This window comes from Durio zibethinus, chromosome 9 (assembly GCF_047325235.1).
Source record: "Durio zibethinus cultivar Kanyao isolate XHJ-2024 chromosome 9, ASM4732523v1, whole genome shotgun sequence".
NCBI lineage: Eukaryota > Viridiplantae > Streptophyta > Magnoliopsida > Malvales > Malvaceae > Durio > Durio zibethinus.
The window spans coordinates 11225077-11246651 of record NC_143170.1 but is presented as its reverse complement, the minus strand read 5'-3'; the positions used below and the strand labels follow the sequence as shown (position 1 = coordinate 11246651).

The following is a 21575-nucleotide window of genomic DNA, read 5'->3' as shown; positions in this document are numbered from 1 at the left end:
TATATACACCGAATAAAACATATTAAAAAATTAAAAATAATCAATTTGATCCATTGCTTTAAATAGAGCAATAAATTCAAAACTAAAGAAAGGGAAGATCAATAGGGAAGCAGGATGTAGAAACCCTGAATGACGAAGCACTCATCTGTCTTAACAAAAATTGAATCCACAGCCACTAAAGCATGCCATCTATACACTGCAAAATTCATATGACCCCATCTTTATGTTATGGGTGTGATAAAATGAATGGACGCAATCTGATCCATCATCATCTCAATCAAATGGACACAACTCATCTAACTGTTCATCAGTCCATTGCGGAAGTGAGCCTCTTGAAATCGATAGCTGTCTTTGTTTCTTATCTGCATTCATAGTTACATTCAGTTGTTCCTGCAGGTTGACAGCAACACCAAACAAGTTTGCACCACCGCTGCTTTGGTTGCTTTCCAGGTGATTGTCTCTCCTTGCCAGATTCCAAGGGCTGGGCTGCTTCTCCAGCACAATATTTTCCTCATGTTCATCGGTGCCAGCTACCACTGTTTTTGTCATTCCACTGACAGCATCCTGCCTCACTGAAGATTCCTTCCCTGCAAAGGCATTTTCACTTCTATTTCTCCCATTAATACAGCAGCTGCTTCCCAATGCTTCATCTGCTTCAATTCCTTTGTCATTACACACTCTCCCTCTCATATAAACAGTCTGTCTGAGGCTGTTCATGGTTTCTTCATTTCTCTCCTGTGACAGAGTGGACACTTTCTGCTGGTTCCCCAGTTGTTTACTGTTTTCTGTGGGAATGAAAGTGGATTAACAGTCAGAGTAACATTCAGCATTACTATTTAAACAATCTGATACAGACATGATGAAACCTCCAAGGATAAAAGGCGTTGGGAGTGGACTATATATAATACGTGTTGAGTTCCAAATCTGAGCTAGAGGATCAAAGGTAATTTTTCATTATGTAATCCACTATCGAATAGGGAAAAGAATCCAAAAAATTCTCAATTGTACTCTAAGTAGAACAAAAACCAAAATATTTCCTAATTAGACAACAAAGAGAAGCCATTCATCAAAGAAATCTGTCACTAACCAACACCATGAACAGTAGGTGTGACCATTGACGCAGGATTCTGTTGTGACAGAGGCTCATTACTCTTTGAGATTGCCTGCAAAATTTTTGAAGTATATCAGCAAGTAGTGTACACATCTAGGGTTTCTTTGTAGACTAAAAAAGGATTTTCCTCAGATTTTAGATGTTTAAGAGATCTGAGTTAATGCGTTTGATTTTCACAGCTACATTTTTGAGCAGCAAGTAAATTTCCAAGCTCAAAGATTTGTGTGAAAGCCATACCATAGGGAACAGTAGAAACTTAAAAATTGTAATGGAAAAACTTCCACTCATGTGGACTTCATATTATAAACAGTTATGAACATGGCTGTGGCCTACAGATTTACCATTACAACAAATATGATTTGCTAATTAGTAATCACAAAAGTGTAACAAAGTGATGACTTAAAAATAATGCACCAAGGTAACAGGTTGGAAATTTGGGCACACAGGTCCTTTGAACAGTTTAGTAGCACAAGTTACATAGTGGCAGTGTTTGGAGTTTAAAAAGGGCATATACCAAGAATCCATCCAATTAGATTTATTTGACAAATGATGGTACAAGTTGGCAAATAATGCTTTGTATCCATTGAACAATCCATACTAGTTAAAATTTCGGACAACTTAATCATCCTCTATATAATTTTGAAATTAAAAACTCTAGTCAGAAAAAATAAATGCAACTACAAAATTCTAAATGCATATGTTATGAGGAGTCAAGATCAAGTATTGCACAAATGTATTGTATGATGTTAGGTGAAAGTGTTTGGAATTTTTTTCATTAATTTCAAGGGTCTGAACTACCTAAATTTGTTAAGTGGTTGTTTCTATCTATCTATCTATCTATCTATATATACATATATATATGAGAAAGGATCAACTTACACTAGCATAAAACCTTTTAGTTTTACACTTTTTTTAATCATTGATATCAATAGATCCAATGGATGAAAGAGACAAGTGAAAATGAGAAAAAAATGGTTTAATCTCATCCCTTGGATATATTGAAATAAATAGTTAAAAAAAGGTGTAAAACAAAAAATTTTTAGTTTGACCTTTGAATCAAAATCAAATCCGTAACACTTACACTTAGGCATTTTTATCCAAGAGTTCAAAAAAATGTAATACTTACACTGGTCTAAGAGGATCCCTCCTATGTAAAAAAATATATATATTTCTATATATTTATATATTTATATATTTATATATTATTGTCAATCCTAAAAAATCATGGACGGTATCCCAATTAGAGAAATTATGTTGTTTTTTAGTGTCCATGTAAGGCATGAAATTCAGGCTGGTGATCTCTTAACTGAACTTATAGTGCATTTGATACGGCTTTTAGTGAATCTTAGAATTATATATATATATATATATATATATATATGAGGAAGGATCAACTTACACTAGCATAAAACTTTTTAGTTTTACACTTTTTTTAATCATTGATTTCAACAGAGCCAATGAAAGAGAGAGACAAGAGAAAAAGAGAAAAAAAAAAGCTTAATCTCATCCCTTGGATATATTGAAATCAATAGTTAGAAAAAGATGTAAAACTAAAAAGTTTTAGTTTGACCTTTGAATCAAAATTAAATCCATAACACTTACACGTAGGCATTTTGATCCAAGAGTTCAAAAATGTGTAATACTTACACTGGTCTAAGTGGATCACTCTTATGTAAAAATATATATATATTTCTATATATATATATACATATATATATTTATATATTTATATATTATTGCCAATCCTAAAAAATCATGGACAGTATCCCAATTAGAGAAATTATGCTTTAAAATGTTGCATTTTAGTGTCCATGTAAGGCAAGAAATTCAGGCTGGTGATCTCTTAACTGAACTTATAGTGCATTTGATATGGCTTTTAGTGAATCTCAGAAATCTATTCCTATCAAGCTAGTGCTAAATAGTTGTTATATAAATCATTTCATAAATTTGAAATCATTGTGATAACTTCAACAGGATTCATATTTTCCAAGTCTATGCTTTGCCATATATGTCCTATTCTGTTGTCTTATTGGTCATTGGCTTAGTTATAGTTGGTTTGCCAACCAATGCTCAAAAAATGTCCTGCACTCGAATCTTAGCTACTATGAGAATTTTCAGTTTTCTTTATAAAATTGTACTTACAATCCTCTTCTATTACCTCTTTGTGCTGGAAGGACTTTCAACTTCATTGCCAATTTACTCTTATCAGCTCATTCCCAACACACCACAACAATGATCCATTATCTCATAGTAAAGCATGTTGATTCTACATTGTAGTTTCCACCAATGCTTTACCATTTCAAAATTTAAATTTTCCATTTTTGTCTCGATTTTTAATTGATATATCAATATCCTAGAAGCACTATGTTTCTTTGCTTATCAAATTTCTACAATAGAACTAAGCTATTCTCGAGCATCACTTGTCTTTGATTTCCTAAATGCAGGTTAGTGACATGTTGCTGCACTTTTAACTTTTCTATTACAATCTTGTACTTTCCAACATGTTACTAACTTCTTCTTACCGGTCAGTAATCAAACCAAAAGCTTAAAGCCATCAAATTATAACCATTTACTTTTATACATATAAGGCATCATAATTGACATGATATCTTAGGATAAGTGCCGAGTATCAGTTGTGATCTAAAACCAGTAGCATAGATACAGATATGAAAGTTCATCAGCATGCTATGTGAGAGGGACTACCTAAAATACCTATATTCAGCACTTGTTAAAGACCTTGAATTGTCATACGGATTCTTAACAGTTTATATTTTGCTTTAGTAGCTAGAAATATGGTTCCCAACAATATCTAGTACATTCAATTTTGAAGAATTAAGAAACCTTGAAGAGCAGTATGCTTTTCTTTCTCAACCAGGCAAAAGTAGCTAGAAAAATGTGGGAAACAGAGATGTGATTAGAATTTAGAACAAAGGCAAAAGCTCTAACATGAGTATGAGTGTAAACATTCACTAGGAAGTTGACTAGTTAGTATTGAGTGTAATCACTAGAAAGTTGGTTATGTGTAACATGTACCTTGACAACATTGCTGAGTGTTATATTGAGATAACGTGCAGACTTCGAAGGTGAGAAAATTGAAACCTGCAAATACAGTGCTTCAATCAAAGTCTTGATACAAATGACAACATTGCATACTCCAATTTGACACATGAAGTTCTACAGACATGAAGGCCCCTACTAGAAACGATATGGATTACGATATAACCCTAGTTCTAATATATAAAGTAAATAACACAACGCTATACAAACATTCAACGTTCATGACTTAAATTGTTCTAAAATTTGGCCAAAAACAATGAAAAACCTTCTGCAGTATCAAAGCTGTGCCAACAGATATGTCTTTTCCAAAGCCTCCCTCAACTAGGACTTTGTTATGTATGCTAGCATCAATTGTACCAGTAGGATCCTGAAATCAAATGATGGGCACACTAAAGGTTCTTAAAAGAATAGAGTGCGTTGGACCAAAAACGAAAAAGAAGAAAATTAAGCATGAATTACAAGCAAAATCCTTTAGTTATTTTTACCTTGAGAGTCACCATAAGATCACCAAGACCATTCGGGGTACAAGATTTGATAATGGCAACAACCTAATTGAATACAAATTCGGAAACTGAGAAATTAAAGTGAATCTTGGAAGCTTAATTTTTGTATCAAATGGATACAATTTATTGAATCTTGGAAGCTTAATTTTATCAGTTGGACTAGCAACTATGTCAAAAGCTTTTTGAATACTTGGAAACCATGAAAAGCAATATACCTGAGCGACTTTCCTATTTCCCATTTTAGGTTCAGTCTTGATCCAACTCAAGGGAGTACCAATTGTCCCACCATTATCGCCCAAACCTTTCATCAAAAAACAACAAAACGATCGGTAAGCCCCAAAATTTAAGCAGCTGCAATTTTCTTATTAGTTTTGCTACTTGTTTTTTAATTTCTCAAAAATTGCTAAAAAGAAAGAATTAAAAACCTTCACGGCGAATAAATTCGAGGGCGAAAAGCCAGGGATCACGCGAGAAATCATCGTCGTCGGCGCAAGGATCCTCTACGGCCCTCCTAATATACTCCTGGGTAGAGAGGGGCTCTTCGTCAATGCAAAAGGGGTCGTTTCTTTTCTGAAGTTTTCGAAGCATTGCGGCTTGAACAGCTCCGGCAGGGCCAGGGATGAGGCTCGGAGAGGTTTGGTTTGGGATTGGGATTACGGGTTGAAGATCCTTTTTAGGGGTTGGTTGGGGTTTGCGTTTGCAAGGGCGGATGAGGGAAGGTAGGTCAGAGTCGTCGAGGTCTAGAGCTTCCCAGGTGTCTGCTTCCATTTCTGAAACGCGGGAATGGAATTTTGGAAATACGGGTACGCTTTTTTTCCTTTTCTGCGTGGGCCGATTGGGTTGGGTTAGAGGTGTTATGGGTTAAATAAAGAAAAACCCAAAAAAAAAAAAAAAAAAAAACCTGTTGAAGATAACTTTTTAAATATATACATATTAATATTTTTATTATATTTAAAATCATTCTAAAATATATTTAAAATTTAACGAAGATAAAAAAAAAAAAAAAAAAAAGAGGACAGTAAAAAAAATCAAAATATTATAATTTCATATTTTTGATCACTTTTTAAAAATATTTTTTCTTTCCTCTTTCATATATTTCTCCTTCCTTCATTAAATTAAAGATAAAAATTATTTTTCTTAAATTTTAAAAATATTAGTTAATAAAATATTTTTACTTGACAATTTTTTTAAAGTATTATCAATGCTAATCTCTTTAATTGAAAATATTTTTTAAAGGAAATAATAAACAAAGGCCAAAACTTTCTTTCTTCTTTCTACTTCCTCATTCCGTTCTCTCTATGAAAAATCCTAGCATCTCCGCTATATTTCTTTCATTTGTTGTCGTTCTTGCTCTTGATTCTTATTGATAAATACATCTTTGTTTTCCTTTTCTCCTCCCTTCCATAAAAAGATTTCTCCAAACCTTTCATTTATTATATATATATTTTTTAGATCAAGCCCTAAAAACCAAAAAACTCTCTCAAAATTTCAAGAATCCCACTAATCACATCTCTTTTTTCTAAAATATTCTTGATTTTTTTTGGATTTTTTAGAATTCAAATAAATGGCTTTAAAAATCTAAAACTAAGTTTTTTTTTTTTTTTGAAATGGTTGCTTTTTGTTTTTGTTTTTCAATTTTTTAAAAATATTATATAGAAGATTTTTTTTTATTTTTATAGGAGACATAATTTTTTCAAAAAAACTTTAAAATCCAGATTTTATGGATTTTTTTAAAATTTTTTTTGTTTTTTAGGGATTTTTCAGTTATTTTTGTTTAAAATTTTTGTTTAGTATTTTTTTTCTGTTAATCGTGTTATTATTGTCTTGATTATGTGAATGTGGTTTGGTAATATTAGTTAGCTTAGGGTTCTTGAGATTGGGTTATGTGTTGATAATAGTTGTTGAATATATTTTTAACGTTTTTTATTTTATTTATTTAAGTGTTAAAATTACAGTGATAAATTCAAAGAAAATAATAAGGTAATTGCATAAAAAGTGTAAATTTATTTTGATAAGTAAAATTTATATAATTTTGAATATTGCAAAATTGTTGATCATATTGCATAAAAAGATAACTTTGTATAATTGAACTCTAAAACAAATAATTTTGTTTAAATATATAATATAATTTAGATATGAACATTTGATTCAATGACATGTATCCCTTTCTAAAGAGTTGGATTCGAATTTTTTTTTCATATAAATAATATATAAATTGATAAATTTAAAGGGGCACATTAGAACATCTAGCTTAATGGTAGCATGTATGAATCATGTTTGCTTAAAGAACTAAGTTTAAATTTTTTATCTCTCAAATTAAAAAAAAAAAAAAAAAGTGATATATGTAACTGTAATTTGGGATAAAATTTGAAAATTGCTCAAAATGATATTTATAGCTGGTTCACATAAATTGTAATTTGTATATGTAATTATTTTAAAGTTAACTAAACAAAAGTGGTTTTATCCGTTAATAAAAGTTTCACTTTGTTCCCTAATTTCTTATTGATATTTATTTAATTTTAAACTTTTTAAGCATTACAATTTAGGCCTTATTTGGAAGGACAATTTGCCCAACCTGTGATTTATATTTACTTAATTCCAAACCTTTCGAGGCATTAAAATTTTTGCCTCACTTGGAAGGCCAATTACTTCTTGTGCGGGCCAGTTGTGGTTTTTAAACACAGTGGAAGCTGTTTAGATAACGGTTAATATGTAAATGTCCCATATAATATACATCTTCTATTAGTTTGGTATTTAAAAAAATAAAATTTTATTTTGATCCTCTAACTTTCATCGTTAAGCATTTTGATATTTTAATATCAACAATTAAGTAGTTAACGTAACATGAATATCCAATAAAATTGTGCCACATGTCATAAATATCTAATCATTACTATGTCAATTATTATCATGTCAGTAAAAATTTTATTTTTTTCTTTTTCCCTCATTTTTTTCCCATTCTCTAAGTGGTCTTTATCCTTTAATAAAAATTTCACTTTCTTTTATAATCTCTCAGTTATATTTATTTAATTTCAAACTTTTTTAAGTATTACAATTTAAGCCTCATTTAGAAAGCCAATTGGAGGCTCCCAAACACATTAAAAGCTGTTTGGATAAAGGTTACTTAAAAAAAGTTTGTTTGTTTTGCATAAAATAATTTTCGAAAATGATTTTTACATTTTCAGGTATTTGTTTGATAAAAAATTAACCAGTTAACAAAAAATAAGTTACTAGTCAATAGAAAATAAGGTAATTTTTTTTAGAAATTGTCTTACCCTTTTAAAAAGGGGAAGCTAATTTCCAAAAAAGAACTATTTATAAGTAAAACTACTTATCAATGTGTTTGAGTATAATTTTACTCAAGTTGACCTTGTACATGTATTATACATTTTTTTTCAATTTGTATTTTAAAAAAATAAAATTCTCATTTTAGTACTCCAATTTCATCCATTAAACATTTTGGTACTTTATACTGTTCCATCAATTAAGTGACTGATATGGCATGAATACTTAATACAATCATGCCACATGTCATAAATATCCAATCATACCCTTGTCAATTATTGCCATGTTAGCAAATGTTTTATTTTTTTCTCTCTCCCCTCTTATTTCCCTTTTTTTTATTTTTCTTCTTTAATTTTGAATTAAGAAATATTTTTGAATTTTTTATTTAAAAATTGACGTAGAAAATAAATAATGTGCAATAATTAGATATTTATGCCATGTGTCATGAATTTATTAGATATTAATGCCACATAAGTAAATTGACTAACAATATTGATTGGAGTACTAAAGCATTTTGCATAATGAAAGTTTAAGTACAAAAATGATAATTTTATTTCTTTAGATATCAAACTGATAAAAAAGTGTATAGTATGAGACAATTTTTGTATTTAACCCTTTGGATAACAATCCCTAATGTGATTAGGATTTTTTAGACACTGGGAGGTAAAAATGCCCTAAACCTTTAGGATTTAATAAGAAATACTTCCCTCACCACATCCCTTCCTTTTTCATTTTGAAAAGTTCTATTTACATCCAAAAAATTTCTTTTTACTCCCAATTTCTCTCTATATCCAATACTCAAAACTTAAAATCTAATTTTTACTTAGTACACCCGTAATCCCTAATTATTTTTTCCTCTAAATACTCTCTTATCTATCACCTCTCAAATACACCCATTTCCTTCTCTAAATTGATTCTGTCTAAAACTTTCACACTCAAAATAAATTCTCATTTTAGTACTCTAACTTTTATTCATTAAGCACCTTCATACTTTGCGCTGTTAACATCAGTTCAGTGGCTGACATAGCATGAATACATAATACAATCATGCCACATGTCATAAATATCTAGTCATCACCATGTCAACAAATTATTTATTTTTTCTCTCTCCAAATTCTTTCCTTTTCTCTTTTTTTTTAATTTGAATTAAATATATATTTTTTAAAAAAATTTTGAATTTTTTTATTTACATGCTTATATGGAGAATAGATAATGTGGCGATGATAAGATATTTTGCCACATGTCATAAATTTATTGGGTATTAATGCCACATAAGCAACTTGACTAACAGTATTGATTAGAGTACCAAAGTATTTTACAAAATGAAAGTTTAGGTACCAAAATAAGAATTTTAGTTTCTTAGATACCAAATTGATATAAAAATGTATAGCACGAGACCATTTTTGTATTTAACCCTTTGGATTACAATCTTTAATGTGATTAGGATCTTTTAGACCACATTGGGAGCTAAAAATGCCCTAAAGCCTAAACCCTTAAGGATTTAATAAGAAACATTTCCCTCACTGCATCCGTTCCTTTTTTTCATTTTGAGAAGTACTATTTGCATCCAAAAAACTTCTTTTTACACCCATTTTCTCTTTATATCCAATATTCAAAACTTAATAACTAATTTTTACACAATATACTCATAATCCCTAACTGTTATTTTCCCTAACAATTATTTTCCTTAAATACTTTCTTACCCTTCACCTCTTAAAGAAACCCATTTCTCTCTGCAAATCAATTCCGTCTAAAACTTTCAAACTTAAAAAATCAACTCATAAATCACTAAGTTTTGGAGTTAACTAAGTCACCAAACTTCAATTTATGTCTTTGATTTTGGTTAAGTATGTTTTTATTTCATTAAATTTTGGTCGAAATTTGTTTATGTAATTGACGCTTTAGAATTTGCATTTCTAGAAGCTTTTATAAGAATCTAAAAATGCAAATATAGAAGCTTTTAAAAGCTTCCTAATTTTAATTTCTAGAAGCTTTTAAAAACCTAACAATTCTTATTTCCTGAAGCTTTAAAATTTCAAAATTTAACTAAAATCAAACAAAATCAAAGGTAAATGACATTTATCCTAAATCCTAAACTCTAAACTTTTTTGGATAGAAAATGGAAATCAAAAGTTTGGGACGACACTTGCATAAAGTTTTCCAACAAATAATGTTTATCAAATTTCTAAGCTTTTTAGAAATATATGTCGTAATGGTTTTATGTCCGCCCAACGAATTTGAAAACGAAATAAAAAATAACATAGTTGCCACCAATCTTTTTTTGTCTAGGTGTGATTAGTTACCTATTAAAATATATCCTTCTAATAAAAATCTTAAAATTAATTAAAATTTATTAAAAGGATAATGTTAGGGTCTATGCAACAGTCTGGGTTCGAGAGTCGGTTATGCGTGTGAAAATATTAGCACTCCCACGACGTCCGTTTAAAATAGTACCAATTAATTATGTGTTATCTATTGATTTTGATAAAAATAGTCTTATTTTCAATGTTTGAAAAATAATTTCCTCGATTTTTCATTTATTAGTTTTTTTATATATATTATTATTTATTGTTTCATGTTTTATTCAAGAAAAATAAATTAGAATCTTTTTATTGAAATAATTATTAAAATGTTCCAGTACATTGGTAACATTAAAAGAACTATTTCTCACCTAGAGATTTCTTAGGCATCACTACTCGAAATACTGTAGAATCTCATCACAAGAGGCTCAAATTTACTTTTCGTAAAAAAACTATGTTGTGCATGCAAAATGCGAACATGTTGATGCAAACATTTTATTTTACTTTTTAGAAATTTTGATTTATTTATTGAATTGTTGAAGAAAAGAGAAAATTTTATCATATTGAAGATTTTTATAAATATTCTAATACACTAGTAATATTTAAAAAATTTTCTCACCTAAAGATTTCGTAAAGCATCATTACTTGGAATACTTTAAGAATCTCATCCTTGGATAATATTTTTTTTCCTCATTCTTTATTATTATTCCTTTATCACTTTATTTTTTTTAATAAATTAGTTAATTTTTACTTTACTATTTGTATAAAAAAAAATTTTATTGTATTAAAAATTTTATTTAAATACTCTAATACACTGGTAGTATTTAAAAAAAATTTTCACCTAGAGATTTCATAAGTATCACTACTCGGAGTACCTTTGAATCTCATCATTGAATAAAAAGTTCCTTTTTTCCTTACATTTTTTATTATTTTTAAATCATTTTATATGGTTTTTTTTAACAAATAAATATAATTATCAAAATTTTAAATTATGTATTTCATTATTTATTTATTTAATTTTTTTTAATTATTATTAAAACAATAAGAATTTATTCTAACAAATTTAAACATTTTAGCATGCCTAAATACTAATAATAAATTTTAAAATAATCAAAATAATATATATAAAGAAAATCAAAAAATTCAGAAAACAAATTACTTGAACCGGACCAGTCAACGTGGGTTTGGGCCGGTTAAGCGGTTCGGTGCCGATCTGGGCTAATTCAATTGGACCGTTCAGAAGTTAAATAAAAAAAATGGGTCAAGGTTGAGTGCGGATCAACCCGAGAGTGCACGGACCCTGAGTCAAGTCTCGAGTTGATGGTGAATCCTGCTAGGCTAAAATAACATCGTTTTGGTCCTTATTGAACAGTGTCATTTTAGCTATTAGCAACTTATATAAAAGCCAAAAAAAAATTTTTACTTCATTTCTCCCTTTCCCAAAAAAAAAATCTCTCTCCCTCTTTTCTTTTAGACAAGTCAGGGGTTAGTGAGCGCTCGTCGTAACAATCACCATGCTCTTTACCAGTGGTAAACTCCGATAGTTGTGTCGATCGTCAAAAAATGCTAAAACTCACCCTCAAGCTCCTCTCGACCCTTTAAACATAAATCCAACCTTCTTTTTATCGAAAGGGGTCCAAAACAACTTGAATTGGCCTCTAAAGTTTCGACCAAACTTTTTTTTTGGTATTTTATTTTTTTAGACTGATTTTGTTTTCTTTTTTTGTAGAGGCTCTCGACGCTGGGTTTCTCGTTTCAAAGGACTGTGTTTTTTATTTTTTTTGGTAGAATGCTTTTTTTAATTTTTTTTTGTAGGGTATTTTTTTTTCTCTTTTTTACTGGCTTCGTTGCTCTATTTATAGAGCAAAAAGATGGCCAAAATCTCAAAAATTTGAGATTTTGGTGGCTTAAGATTAGAGCAGCCACTGGCTGTCAAAAAGGCTATCGATGGCTATCGGGGCTATTGATAGCGTAGTTGTAAGTAGCTATCAGAGCCGTTACCAAAAGAAAAAAAAAGAGAAAGAGAAGAAATAAAATAAAATAAATAATAAAATAATAAAATAACGGCTATAGCTGCCCTTTTTGCTTGTTTCTGATAATCAATAATAAGGCAAAGACAAATAGACAACCTTTTTATTCGAAAAAAAGAAACATTGAGCATAAAACCTTTTTTCTTTTTTGAAATTTAAAAGCTTCTTTAATCAGAGGCTCAACAACTTTAAAAATTCATCTTGAAAAAGGCTCATCGAAGAAGAGGCTCAATAACTTTAAAAATTTTTCTTGAAAAAGGCTCTTCTAAATAGAGGCTCAACAACTTTAAAACTTTATCTTGAAAAAAGTTCTTCTAAGTTCTCAATAACTTTAAAATTCATTAAAAAATAACTTTGAATATTACCACAAAAAGAAACTTGGATATCACCACTAAGACAATATGAATGACTTCAGATATCGTCACCGAAGAAAACTTGAATATACCTTTCAAGAAATTGTATTTTAAGCGTTAACACTCGGATATCACCACCGAAGAAATGCAAATGATTTCGGATATCAGCACTGAAGAAAACTCGAATATCACTATCAAGAAAATGTAATTTAAATTTTAACACTCGGATATTACCACCGAGGAGATGCAAATGACTTCGGATATCACCACTGAAAAAAACTCGAATATCACCATCGAGAAAATGCAATTCAAGCCTTAGCATTCGGTTATCACCACAAAAAAATGCAAGTAACTTCGTATATCACCACCAAAGAAAAAATGATCTCAAATATCACCATCGAAAAAATGCAATTCAAGCTTTAACACTCGGATATCACTATTGAGAAGATGCAAATGACATCGAGAAAATACAATTCAAGCTTTAACACTCGGATATCACCACCGAGAAGATGCAAATAATTTCATATATTGCCACTAAAGAAAATTGATCTTAAACATCACCATCGAGAAAATGCAATTTAAGCTTTAATACTCGAATATCACCACTGAGAAGATGTATATAATTTCGGATATCGCCATTGAAAGAAACTCGAATATCACCATTGAGAAAATATAAATGTAGAGAAAGAATGCAAATTCAAACTTTAAACTTGAATATCACTACCAAGTGATTTTGATAATATCTTGGATATCACCAAGAAGAAACTAAAATTCATACTTTAATACTCGAATATCACCACCGAGAAAATATAATTCTATACTTTAGTACTTGGATATCATCACCGAATACTTTGAAAATAATTTATCACAATATTTTTCTTGACTAATGCCGATTTCACTAGATAAACAACTTTTTTGCAAGCTAGATTAGGCTTAAAACCCTCATCTTGCATCGTCTCGTTGAAATTCCTAAAAATTCTTAACCTTTTAAAAATGTTTTTACTGCTTTCTTTTTGTTTCTTTTTTTTTCTTTAATGCTTCCAAAATTAGCGAACACAACTATGATGCAAATGTCTTTTCTTAAAATGATGATGCAAATGAAATGCATGTCTTTTCCACAAATGCCATTGTATACATTCTTATCAATGACGAACTAGCTAATGATGCAAATGCAAAGTCAAAAGATTCAAAAACTAAAGTCAAGATATGCAACTTGCCTAAAAGTTTTCTTTTCTTAAAATTTTCAAAGTTCTTTTCTTTCAATCCCAAATCTTTCATCTTATTTTAATTCTAAATCCCTTCTTTGCTACTTATTTTTCATCAATTCTTGCTTTCTTTCTTCACAATTTAGATTTCTCGACTTTTCTTGCCAATTTTCATCTTCATATCAAACATGGATATGATCAACTTGAACTTAATGAAAGTGAAAAAAAAAGCCATCGAACTGTGGTGGAACTCAACTGATTAAACATACTTTTGTATTGAAAAGTGTTTCTATAGTGCCATTTATCTTCCTCAAAGTTTTATTTTCAAAATTTTATTTACCTTCCCTAAAAACATTTTATTTTAATTCTAAAGAAAAAAATTACCTTAGTCAACCTTATTTGACTTTAAGTCTTTTAAAAATGGTGATCATTATTATGCAGATATTTAAATAGAATATCAATTTTATCTTTTCAAATGGCTTGGATGATTAATTATCAAAAGGACTTCACAACTTGATATGAAAAATTAAATTTTTATCTAGGCTCAACAATAAGTTCTTTCGAAAGGTTTTTTTTCTGGTTAAATCAGATTTGACACTCTTTTTAGTATCACAATAGATGTCAAGATCAGCTATAATAAGTTTAAGATCATATTGGGAAAGGTCAAGATTTTCTATGATAACCCTTGCACTCATCTCTATTATTGGTTGCAATGAGTTTTTATGTTGCAATTTCATTCTCGCTCTAGACTACCTATTTTTGGGTTTTCACCATAGAGCTTCATTATTCTATTTTTTTCTTTTTCTTTTGGTTTTTTTATGATGATTTCATCATGCACTTAAGTACTATTGTGAGAGAGAAAATTTTGCAAAAAAATAGATAAAAATGAAATTGGTTATGAAGATTCTACGAGGAACAAATTCTTTAGTTCAAGTATCCATGTTTGATAAAAAATGGACTTTTCAAGATATGTAACACAAGTCAGGGTTTGAGGTTCTAAAGGAATGGATAAATAGGCCCAAAACATGTGTTTAAAGGTGATCAGACTAAGGATCATTTTACATCATGTGAATGACTCTTTTTTGGGGAGGCATTCATCCCTTTTATTTCTTCAATCGTATTCAATCATCTCTTTTTTTCCCTTTTTTTGTTTTTTATTTTTTTATTTTTCACTTTTGCTCTTTCTTGCATATTTCAACACTTGTTGAAATATGTTCAAAACTTCTACAACTTAATTTATTGGACATTTGCCGCTACAACTTAAGGCATTCTTTCTTTATTGTCGAAACATGACTTCACCAAATAAATCTTTTTTTGTATTTGTCTCCCAATGCAGAAAGTGATCCTTAATTAAGGTTCATTTAGAAAGAATTCACTAGTAGCAAATAGATAATTTTTTATTTGTAAAAAGATGAAAAAAAAAAGATCATTTGTCATATCAAGCTTGGTCACTTGTGTTGAAGAGTGATTCCTTGAAAAATTAAAATTTTATTTTTTTCACCTCTCATTTGTTATCATTTTTTTACTTTTTTTTTCTTTCTCTTTTTGGGATCGTTTGAATATTTAGAGTGCACAATGTACCCATCAATATTTTTTTTTTACTTTTTTGTTTTTTTTTTTTCTTTTCATCTTGTTTTTACAACTCATATGACAACCAATCTTTGTTCTATCTTGGTAAGTCAACAAAGTTTATATGACAATGAGAATCATGTTGAAATGGCTTATTTAGGTTCGGATTGTGTACATCATCACTAAATTGGATAGTGGCATGAACTAGGTAATTTTGGGGCAATTAAAAATCATTCTCTTTTGTCAATATGCCCATAGAGAAAAATGTGCATTGTTTATTTATGGCCATGACATTTTATTTAAAGCATAGTCTTGACGCTTATAAACTCACCAACATCTAGAAAAAAGCATTATATTTGTCTAATTTTCAAAAAATTTAAAAGGTTTTTCCAAATTGGTCATTTTAGTGTTTGTCACCTTGATAAGAGGATCTCAAAGTTCAAAATTGTATCTTTTGGAGCATTAAGGTTTTTCAAGTAATTTTGAGACATAAAAAGGACACGAGAATATTTTATTCGGATAAATACATAATAACGATCACCAAAGTTTTTGAGATTTTTTATTATGAAAAAAAACTTGAGACAAAAATTTTGTTTTTTTGAATTAGCATTTAGATTCAACTTTCATACAAGTCATGAAGTTCATATGCATTCTAATATATAAGTGAAAAAAGAAACAAAAGGGGTACTTTTTTTTTTAATCAATCCTCATCTTTGCAATACCAAACGAACCATCATTTTCCCAGAAAAGTCATAGAACCATTTTCCAATTCCTCAACTATCCATTGCATCCAAACTATTGATATCAATGCTTTAACACCCTTCATTTACCTTTTTTTCCAATATATCAAGGTAGAGAGTTTTCAGTGACATGATAATCACTGCTAGTTTCAAATTTTATTTTTCTAGCTTTAATGACATATTTAACCTTGTATTTTAGTGCGGGATAGTTTTTTATCAAGCGACCCTAATTTTCATTATGATAATCACATTTTGTATTAGGATCATATCATTTTGGGTAAGGGGTTGAAGGGGTTCTAGATGCATAGGTTCCAAAAGTTGATTCTGGATAAGATAAGGTAACAATTCTGTATAAGATATAAGAATAGGGTCAAAAATAATTCTTTTTTTATTATTTCTTGGGGCTCTTGGATCATTACTTGGATTGGATCTCCGTTTTGATTTGGTGGGTGTAACGGGACAGTTGTATGAATAGTTGGGTGTCTGAAAAGATGACTGGAAATAAGGTGGATAAGCTTGTTGTTGTGGTGGCTGATATGGCTGATAAGGATAAGGGATGGATGTAATATTATTTATGAGAATGTAATGGGTTTGGTACATTAGTGTGGGGTATAAAGTGAAACTTTCGAACTGTTACCCCATCTAGTTCATTGCTTGGGCTTCATTTTCTTTCTTTTTGGTAGCTCCACTTTGCTTTGCTTTGTTTGTCTCTCCTGTATCAAGTTTGTCACTTTTTATAGCATTTTTAATAATTTCACCTGATATCACCATATTTGTAAAGTTTTTGGTTGCATTACTTATCAGTCTCTCATAGTACGATACTTTCAAGTGTATTCACGAATAAGACAGTTGTCTCTTTCTCAGCGAGGAGAGGTTAGTGACCACATCTCTCCATCTCTGTGCATACTCTTTAAAGATTTTTGTTACTTTTTTTTCATATTTTGTAAAGATAAATGGTCTGGAGCTAGATCTATAACATATTGATATTGTGTAAAGAATGTCATTGTGAGCTCTTGCTAGGAATGAATACGAGTCTTGTCTTGTTGAACATACCATTTGGCTACAGATTTCGTAAGGCTATCCTGAAATATATGCATTAATAACTTTTCATCACGAGCATGTACCACCATCTTACGATAATACATGGTAACATGAGTCATTAAGCATTTCTTGTCATTGTATTTTTTAAATTTAAAGACCTTAAATTTAGGTGGAATGATCACATCTGAGACCAAACAAAGCTCGGTTACATTTATGAAGTTATAAAAATTCATTCCCTCTATAGCCTTAAGTTTTCTTCTAATAATTTCATCTTTTGTTAGGTATTGGTATCCTCTACTTTCTTGAGTGTCTTTATCCTTAGCTTTTCTCTCTCCTTAGGATCATCAAAATCAGGAACCAAGATCGACTCGAGTGATTTTTCCATCATAATAGGATTAACAAAATTTTAGAATTGTCCTAAAACAAGTGTAGATGTCATTCTTGGATAAGGATTGGAATATCCACCAGGAGTAAGAATTTGCACTTTGGTTCCTTAAAAAGGTTGGTCGATCATGGCTCAAACCCTGGAGGGTAAACATGATCCACAATGTTTGGTGATTGCTCCTGAAAGCTGAGATTTCCTTCCACTATTTTTCCCTTATCACATTTTTTGAGCATATCTATTATCTTATCAATATCCCCTTTTAGTTCTTCTTGAGCCTTCTCTATCCTTTCAAATCGACTAGCTTGTTCTTGTTTCATGATTCTTGTTTGAGCTCTGGTGTTGTATGAATGGTAGGTAAGTTGAGTCAAAATTTTTAGTAGGCAAGCTGTTCTTGAATCTTTATTACCATAAATTTTTAAAATCAGAATAACATACATTGAAAATTTTATTTTTTTGATTTTTTTGAAAAAAAATGATGCACATGATGCATGAATGCAAATGGGAGATATTTGCTCTTGGAAAAATTTTAGCACTAAAATTTTTTATTAATTTCATACAACTTTTGTTACATGAGATTTATCATCTTAGAAGAGGATGAGCAAATCTACAGTTCTATAGAATCCATGAAGACTTTTCTGGAGAAAGATATCCTATAGCAAATACCTTACTGTAGACTTGTATGATATGATTAATGTAAAAGGAAAACAAAACAAAATTAAGTTAGTGTGAGGATGTGGTTTAAGATTAAAAAAATATTTTTTTTGAGATTTTTTGTTTTGTTTTGTTTTGTATTACACAAAACTTTTATTCTTATATGCTTTGGACTTAGGTATTTTCTACAAGAGGGTAGGCAAGGCTCTACCTAAAGTTAGCTTTCTAGGCATATTACATACTTGGTTTGGGTTGACATGCTTTTAAAGATTTTTAAATTGTTCCTTACTGTTGTCTATGCTAGACTAGTAAAGCATCACGATCCTCACCCATTACAGGCTACAAACGAAAAAGGTTCAATTTGAGTAGAGTATTTTACTTGTTATTACGGAGGTTATCACTTCACAAGAACGTAGGTATTTTACTTCCTCCTATAAGGGATGGAGCTCGGGTATAGAGCTCATGCATAAGATGCATTATGTCATTATGTGTACATATGTTTCCTAATTTAGTTGGAATAATACATAAAAAAAATAGTAAAAGAAATGCGTATGAAAATTTTTTCATTTTTTGGTTTGTTTTTTATTTGTTTGGTTTTTTTTTTAAAATTAAAAAGAATCTAATAATTAAAAAATAAATACCGATTAAGACTGTTTGAATCAAAGTTTGAAGATAACATGTAATTAATTCTGGCTTAACTCTAAAAAACAAATGGCATCTCCAGCAAAGTCGCCTAGCTGTCGTAATAATTTTTATGTTCGTCAGATGAATTTGGAAACGAAATAAAAAATAACAGAGTCACCACCAATATTTTTTTGCATAGGTGCGATTGGCCTATTAAAATATATCCTTTTAATAAAAATCTTAAAATTAATTAAAATTTATTAAAAGGATAATTTTAGGGTTTGTGCAATAGTCTGAGTTTGGGAGTCGATTATACATGGGGAAGGATTAGCACCTCTACGATGCTCGTTTAAAATGGTACCAATTAATTACGTGTTATCCGTTGTTTTTTTATAAAAATAGTCTTATTTTCAGTGTTTGAAAAATTATTTCCTTGATTTTTCATTTATTAGTTTTTTATATATATTATTATTTATTGTTTCATTTTTTATTCAAGAAAAATAAATTAAAACCTTTTTATTGAAATAATTCTTAAAATATTCCGGTACATTGGTAACATTAGAAGAATTCTTTCTCACCTAGAGATTTCTTAAGCATCACTGCTCGAAATATTGTAGAATCTCATCCTTGAATGCTCAAATTTACTTTTCGTAAAAAAACTATGTTGTGCATATAAAATGTGAAATGTTGATGCACACATTTTATCTTACTCTTTAGAAATTTTGATTTATTTAATGAATTATTGTTATTATAGAATTTTTTTTATAAAGAAAAGAGAAAATTTTATCACATTAAATATTTTTATAAATATTTCAATATACTGATAATATTTAAAAAATTTTCTCATTTAGGAATTTTGTAAAGTATTGCTACTCGAAATATTTTTAGAATCCCATCCTTGGATAATATTTCCTTTTTCTTATTTCTTTATTATTATTCCTTTATCACTTTGGTTTTTTTAATAAATTAGTTAATTTTTAGTTTACTATTTTTATAAAAAAAATTTTTTTATTGTATTGAAAACTTTTTATAAATACTCCAATACACTGGTAGTATAAAATCTTCTCACCTAGAGATTTTATAGGTATCACTACTTGAAGTACCTTTAAATCTCATTATCGGATAAAACTTTTTTTTTTTTTTTATAATTTTTATTATTTTTAAATCATTTACAAGGTTTGTTTTAAAAAATAAATATAATTATAAAAAAATTTAAATGATGTATTTCATTATTTATTTATTTATTTATTATTATTAAAACAATAAGAATTTATTCTAACAAATTTAAACATTTTAGCATGCCTAAATAGTAGTAATAAAATTTAAAATAATCAAAATAATATATATAAAAAAAACAAAAAAAGAAGAAAAAGAAAAATTACCTTAATCAAACTGATCAATGATCCGGTCAACACAAATCTAGGTCGGTTCGAGGTCGATCTAGGCCGATTCAACTGGATCAATCAGAATTCAAATGAAGAAACAGGTTGCGGGTCAGGTACGTAAACCCCGGGTCGGGTACCCAGACCCCAGGTCGAATTTCGGATTGACAAGCGAAACCTATTGGGCTAAAACGACATCGTTTTGGTCCTTATTAAAACGGTGTCGTTTGGCTATTGGTAACTTAACTAAAAGCCAAAATTTTTTTTACTTCATTTCTCCCATTTTCCCTGAAAAAAAATCTCTCTCCCTCTTTTCTTTTAGACAAGTCGGGGCCAGTGACTGTCCGCTACGACGATCGCCATGCTCCTTGTCGGTAATGAACTTTGAACTCCATGTCAATGATCGAAAAATGCCAAAACTCACTCACAAGCTCTTTTCGATCCCCTAAACATAGATCCAACTTCTTTTTTACCGAAGGGGTCCCAAACGACCTAAATCGGTCTCCAAAGTTTTGGCCAAATCTTTTTTTTTTGGTATTTTATTTTTTTTAGATTGATTTTATTTATTTTTTTTTTTTGCAAAAGCTCTCAGTGTTAGGTTTTTCATTCTAGACACTGTGTTTTTTATTTTTTTTCTTTGGCAAAATGTTTTTTTTTTATTTTTTTGCAGGGTATCCCTTCTTATTCCCTTTTTTACTGGCTTCATTACTCTATTTATAAAGTAAAAAGAAGACCAAAATCTTAAAAAAATTGAGATTTTGGTGGCCTAGGATTAGAGCGACCACTGACTGTTAGAACGATTGTCAGTGGTTGTCAAGGCTACTAAAAGCGCAGCTGCAGACGGTTGTCAGAGTTGCTGTCAGAAAAAAAAAAGAAAGTGAAAAAAAAGAAAAAAATAAAAATAAAAATAACAAAATGGTGTCTACAATATATATGAAAAGTTTAAGGACTTTTTAAAAATGAATATTCGAAAAGTTATGCATTCGGAAAAGTTCTTAAACTTTTTGTATCTACATTAAACTAAAAATTGTTGAAGGATAAAAAGATCTTAATAATGGTAATTAAGTAATTTTAGTCATAAATATTTTGTTTTAAAAATTATTTTTTTGGTGTAAAAAGTAAGAAGTAAAGTGCATTTAGAAGCTTCATTCCATTTTACCTCGTTTTCTCTCTCTTTTTTTTTTTTTTTACCTTAAGATTCAGTTTATGGACAAAAATATCCCTACCATTTAGCATTTTCTTTTTTTTTTAATTTTAATTTTTTATTTAAAAAATTTTAAATAACTTCATTAATCTAACATACTAAATGTAAAATAAAATAATTAATTAATAAATAAAT

General features: G+C 29.4%; 1 protein-coding gene across 6 annotated transcripts; it reads right to left on the bottom strand.

The window, feature by feature from the left end:
• Positions 1-22: 22 nt before the first annotated feature.
• Positions 23-5502, bottom strand: LOC111303210 (nuclear localized protein). 6 transcript variants are annotated; one of them, XM_022899314.2, is made up of 7 exons: positions 5097-5502; positions 4887-4972; positions 4654-4716; positions 4434-4535; positions 4145-4210; positions 1088-1163; positions 23-785 (listed from the first exon to the last, which is right to left on the bottom strand). In XM_022899314.2, exons 1-7 carry the CDS (start codon positions 5437-5439, stop codon positions 274-276), a joined length of 1248 nt encoding a protein of 415 aa, XP_022755049.2. In that variant the 5' UTR covers positions 5440-5502; the 3' UTR covers positions 23-273. The 6 variants fall into 6 exon arrangements, with proteins under 6 accessions (XP_022755049.2, XP_089621953.1, XP_089621954.1 ...); XM_089765827.1 differs by lacking the exon at positions 4145-4210 and having other exon boundaries at positions 5097-5496; XM_089765828.1 differs by lacking the exon at positions 4434-4535 and having other exon boundaries at positions 5097-5496.
• Positions 5503-21575: the final 16073 nt, after the last annotated feature.

Excerpts from the sequence above, each read along its gene's own strand:
- LOC111303210 (XM_022899314.2), bottom strand. The coding sequence starts at position 5,439 with ATGGAAGCAGACACCTGGGAAGCTCTAGACCTCGACGACTCTGACCTA. Across the intron at positions 4,536-4,653 it reads ATCTTATGGTGACTCTCAAG|GATCCTACTGGTACAATTGA; the intron begins GTAAAAATAACT and ends ATTTGATTTCAG. Across the intron at positions 1,164-4,144 it reads CACTCAGCAATGTTGTCAAG|GCAATCTCAAAGAGTAATGA; the intron begins GTACATGTTACA and ends AAAATTTTGCAG.